Source organism: Cajanus cajan, chromosome 11, assembly GCF_000230855.2.
Source record: "Cajanus cajan strain Asha chromosome 11, NIPB_CcT2T_4, whole genome shotgun sequence".
In the NCBI taxonomy this organism is placed as follows: domain Eukaryota; kingdom Viridiplantae; phylum Streptophyta; class Magnoliopsida; order Fabales; family Fabaceae; genus Cajanus; species Cajanus cajan.
In genome coordinates, this window is record NC_138527.1 from 43,328,203 (window position 1) to 43,333,421 (window position 5,219).

At 28.6% G+C, this 5,219-nt stretch overlaps 1 protein-coding gene across 1 annotated transcript; it reads left to right on the forward strand.

Moving 5' to 3' along the window:
- Positions 1-745: 745 nt before the first annotated feature.
- Positions 746-1,672, forward strand: LOC109800556 (thaumatin-like protein 1). The gene has a single exon (XM_083066265.1). It carries the CDS (start codon positions 789-791, stop codon positions 1,515-1,517), a length of 729 nt encoding a protein of 242 aa, XP_082922391.1. The 5' UTR covers positions 746-788; the 3' UTR covers positions 1,518-1,672.
- Positions 1,673-5,219: the final 3,547 nt, after the last annotated feature.

A 5,219-nucleotide genomic window follows, 5' to 3' on the forward strand; every position in this document is an offset into this window, starting at 1 on the left:
GAACCATTCATTTAGATTACTTCAAAGTCTTCTCAGACCCTCTAATGGCAGCGAACCATTCTATTTTTCAAGAAATAAAATTAAAAGAAAAAAGTTGTTTTTAGTGATTAAAAACAAGTGAGATCCATAAGTATTCTGACACTGTTGCATACCGTCAAGCCTTAGTTAGATCCAGCCGCCTCTATTTTATTGCAATAATGGAATATGCAACTGTGCTAGTTGACCCAACATTATTTATTTATTTATATCAAACAAGTATTTTTATTTTGAAATTAATTATTTCCATTTCTTTTTCAAATTTACCTTTTCCTTCTAAGTTAAGTTTCTTATTTATCTATTTGAATTAATTATACACATATCTCTTATTATTTGAAATATTTTTATTTTTCTAAATTTTACGTGAAAAAAAAAATGTTTAATTCGTTCAACTAGTTAGTTTTACTCTTACACGAAAACAGCTTTTCCACTAATGTCTCCCCTCTTGTAGTACAATGTTTAACGACAGTCTTACGTACATTAAGATCTTCCACCACTTAAAATTTAAAAAAAAAAAATCACACATGAAATTAAATAATATTATACAAATCCTAACACTGAATCTGTATAAACATGATCTTGATCAAGACGTGTAGCCGCCTGGAAAGAATGATTAAAGCAAAAGCACTACTTTTCCACAGATAACTACTAAAAAATCTGTAGCTGCCCTCTCTCATTGCATCTACACCATAAAACTCTATATAAGCACCAATTAGCAACCTTCCAAATCACACAAGTTACAAGAATACAAAATGGCTCAAACAACAGTACTCTTCTCCCTCCTCACCCTCGCCCTATCTCTGGCCGCCACATCCCACGCCGCAAACTTCGAGATCGTCAACAACTGCCCCTACACGGTGTGGGCGGCGGCGAGCCCCGGCGGAGGACGGCGGTTGGACCGCGGGCAGACGTGGAACCTCTGGGTGAACCCGGGCACCGCCATGGCCCGCATCTGGGGCCGCACCGGGTGCAACTTCGACGGCAGCGGGCGCGGGCGGTGCGAGACGGGCGACTGCAGCGGCGGACTGGAGTGCAGCGGGTGGGGCGTCCCTCCGAACACGCTGGCGGAGTTCGCTCTGAACCAGTTCAACAACCTGGACTTCTACGACATTTCCCTGGTGGACGGGTTCAACATTCCGATGGACTTCTACCCAGTGAACGGGGCCTGCCACAAAATCAGTTGCACGGCGGACATTAATGGGCAGTGCCCAGGCCCATTAAGGGCCCCCGGAGGGTGCAACAACCCTTGCACTGTTTTCAAGACGAACGAGTATTGCTGCACCAATGGGCAGGGTAGCTGCACGGCCACTAACTACTCCCGTTTCTTCAAGGATAGGTGCCGTGATGCTTATAGTTACCCTCAGGATGACCCTACAAGTACCTTCACTTGCCCCGCCGGTTCTAACTACAGGGTTGTCTTCTGCCCCCTCGGATATCCTCATGTTCCTCTTCTCATGCCTACTACCACCGCCACCCACTAATCCATCCATCCATCCACTTTCCGCTCAATAATATAATTCTATCACCCAAACACAAGTGCAGTTTTTTGTTAAAACTTCATTATCATCATTATCAATAAGCTCCTTTGTCACGTGTTTAAGAAGAAAATGAAACCTTGCAGGAAATCACTCGTCAAGATCTATGTGGTCTATATATACAGTCACTGTCTTTCACTTTTCTCCTTTTCTCACTGTTTTACTTGCCCAATGCAAGCATTTTATCTTAAACTAGTGGGACAAAAAAATATTGTTAATTAGTCAGAAATTTACAATAAAAATAAAAATAAAAAATAATGAAAAAGAGATAATGAGAGAAGGTAGTTTAAAATTTGTTATATAAATAAAATTGTAAAAAAATAAAAAAAGGTATATATACTAAATCAACTTATCGTATTTATATATTATATTCACAGTGCAACTAAATTATTACAATATGGGTACGCTAATAATATTTAATTTTTAATAAAAAAAATGTTTGTTTTAATTCTTTCTCGGTGTTGGGATTTGCCTTTTTCTTTAGCGGCATACGATTGAGGTAATTTAAATTAACGATTAGTATTTTAATATGTTTAATTTACAAGGTAAATATTTATTATTTATAATTAAAATGTATAATATTTGAAAAATACTTTCACATAAAATAATTATACATTTTTAATATAGAGAAATTAATTTAATTAATAAATAGATATAATAAATAAAAAATTACATTAGATAAAAAGTTAAAATTATCCTTACGAATGTTTCCTTTAAATAATAATTCATAAAATATTTTTACACAAAATAATTATTTGCATTTAATTATAGGAGTTCATGTGAGTCTATTTTTTTTATTTAGAAAAATCATGTTAATATAAGTTTCTCTTAGATATTTTTAGATTACTGCAATATATTAGAGATTGTTTGGATAAAAATAACTTATTTAAAATTTCATATAATAAATTCTTATGTAATTAGAATTTGTTATAAGTACTTAAAATTTAATAAGTTGTTGTATTTAGATATAAATGTTAACAAGTACTTGTACAATTTTAAATTATTTGAATGTATCATTATTTAAGTACTTATAAGATGTTATCTTATTTTAAAAATTAAAAAATTATAAATTAAATTTTAATTAAAAGTAAGTAAATAATTTTACATCACAATAATATTAAAAATGATAAAAAAAAATACTAGTCATCTAATTTTAGTTTATAAAAAAATAATAAATAAAATATGAGAATTGAAGTGTAATATTACGGAGTCATTATCTCCCTCATTTTAAACCCTGTTTGAGTGATACAATGTCTAAACTAAAGTCTTTTAAGTCTAGTTACCAACCAAACCAATTTCAGATCATTTGAATAAGTAAAACGAAAGTTATGAAATTTTTATTTAGTCATATGTTCAATCTGGATCTGGGCTATATATAAATTTTTAATATAATTTCACATTTTTAATATAGAGAAATTAATTTAATTAATAAATAGATATAATAAATAAAAATTAATATATTTAAATATAAAATTTATTTATATATATATTTTTTATTATAATTTTAATTATATATAATAATGCTCAAACTAAAATACTAATTTTATAAAAAAGTGTAAGGAGCCACCATAAGCGCAGGATAGAGTTTTTCTTTTGTTTATTACAAACTACAAAGGATCTGTTAAGATCGCTATCAGCCTTGTATTGTATGTGGAAGAGATCAATTATTTCAACTCTGGATTATACCTAAAATACACATGGCCTCGCATCAAATGAATGAAAATGAGAGGTCATATCAAATATATTTAGATGGTTAAAATTAAATTATTGCCCTTATTTGCTATTGGTGTGATTAATTTTTTCTTTTCTTTTCTTTCTACTAAGTGCGTGTTTGCTTTAGATTTAGAAACGTAATTTTTTACTCTCTCCACGTTTACAAGCCAATTTACATAGAAGTTACAAATTTTTTCTTTTCACAAACGTGAATTTTTATGTCCAAAAGCTAAAACAAACACGCACTAAACCATGTGTTTCTTCTGTGGAAAGCAATTGTGTTGGAGTCATATGTAAGATCAAATACTCGGTTTTTTGGTGCGATTATCACAATAGATAGCTACGCTAAGGTCAACGAAGAATCTTGTTTGGCTGTGGTTGGGGTACGTCGCTTTCGGATTAACTTTTTCTCTTTATTTTTTAATGATAGGTGTCTATCATAAAGGTTCAAGAAGACCGGTGAGCCTGGGAGTTGCTACGGTACCCTCAAAGATGGAAGGGTTTCAATACATTTTTTTATGTAAATTCATAAATTTTTTTTTAAAAAATTAATTTAATTATAAAATAAATAATCTAAATTATATTTATAAAATAAAAAGTAAGATAAAATTATAGAGATTAAAATTATAAGTTTTCAATAATATTATAAAATATTAAAGAAAAAGAACAAATTAATAAATAGTAGAAATAAAAAGTTATTAAAATTACAATATAGAAATTCAAAAATTTAAGACAAAAAGACAAAAAATATACTTAAAAAATTATTAAAATTAAAATATAAAAATTCAAAAATTTTAAGTGAAAAGATAAAAATATACTTAAAAAATTATTAAAATTAAACTATTTAAATATATAATAATATTATTACAAATAAATTAGAATATATAAAATAAAAATAAAATGACTAAATAATTTAAAAATTGAAAGGATAAAATATTATAAATATTATTTAAATAAATTACTAAAAATATAAAATATAAAAAACTGTACCGGTACCCTCTCAAATAAGATAGGTACCATAGAATTTCTCTACGAGGATAAGAAGTGTGTGTTTGGTTTACATTTGCAAAAGATACATAATGTTTGTATTTTAGGTTTTGAAAAGTTTGAATTATTGTTTACGTCACCGTGGCTTCCGAACAAACTAAAAGTTGCCAATAATACAGTTCGGTATCACTTTCTTCTTCTTCTTCTTTTTATCACATGTCACATAGTGCATCAAATATATTTTTCTTCTGTCTACCTTTCTCTTCCCCCCACCCAAAAAGCATTTTCCTTTTTTAAAAAAAAAAATAAAGAAGAAGAAAAGAGTAGAACCATATGTTTTAAAATCTTACTAGTTTATTTTCTCGAGTCTAATTTTGATGTATTGTAAGTAAAAATATTTTTCATATTATTATCTAATAAAAAAATTTCCATAGATATGACTTTTAAAGTAATTAATATAAAATTCAACAAGTTTATTATATATGATAATTTATAATTTGATTACATTATTAGTGTGTTTAAATTAAATTCTCATTTTCTTTCCTCTTTTTGACTTTGCTCATAAATTTTAACTCTCATTTTCTTCCTTTTATTCAAGTACAGAAACTCAATTTATTGGAGATCATTGGTAAGTTTTTTAATTTGTTATTTTTCTTATTTTCCTGAATTTCAATTTTAAAAATTACTTCTCAATAGTGCTTAGCATTATTTTCACACCAAAACAGTGAATTATATGCTCTTAAGTTTCTATTTAATGATGAATTTAAATTTTGATGTCTGATACTTTTCATCACCAATAATTATTTAAACATAATTAATCATTAACAATGACGAACATATCTTTAAGTTGATAATAGGAATCATTAAGTATTTCATAACATGACGTATTTGAGGAAAAAGTATTGAGATATATAGCTATTGTATATTTGATATTTTATCATGTTATTT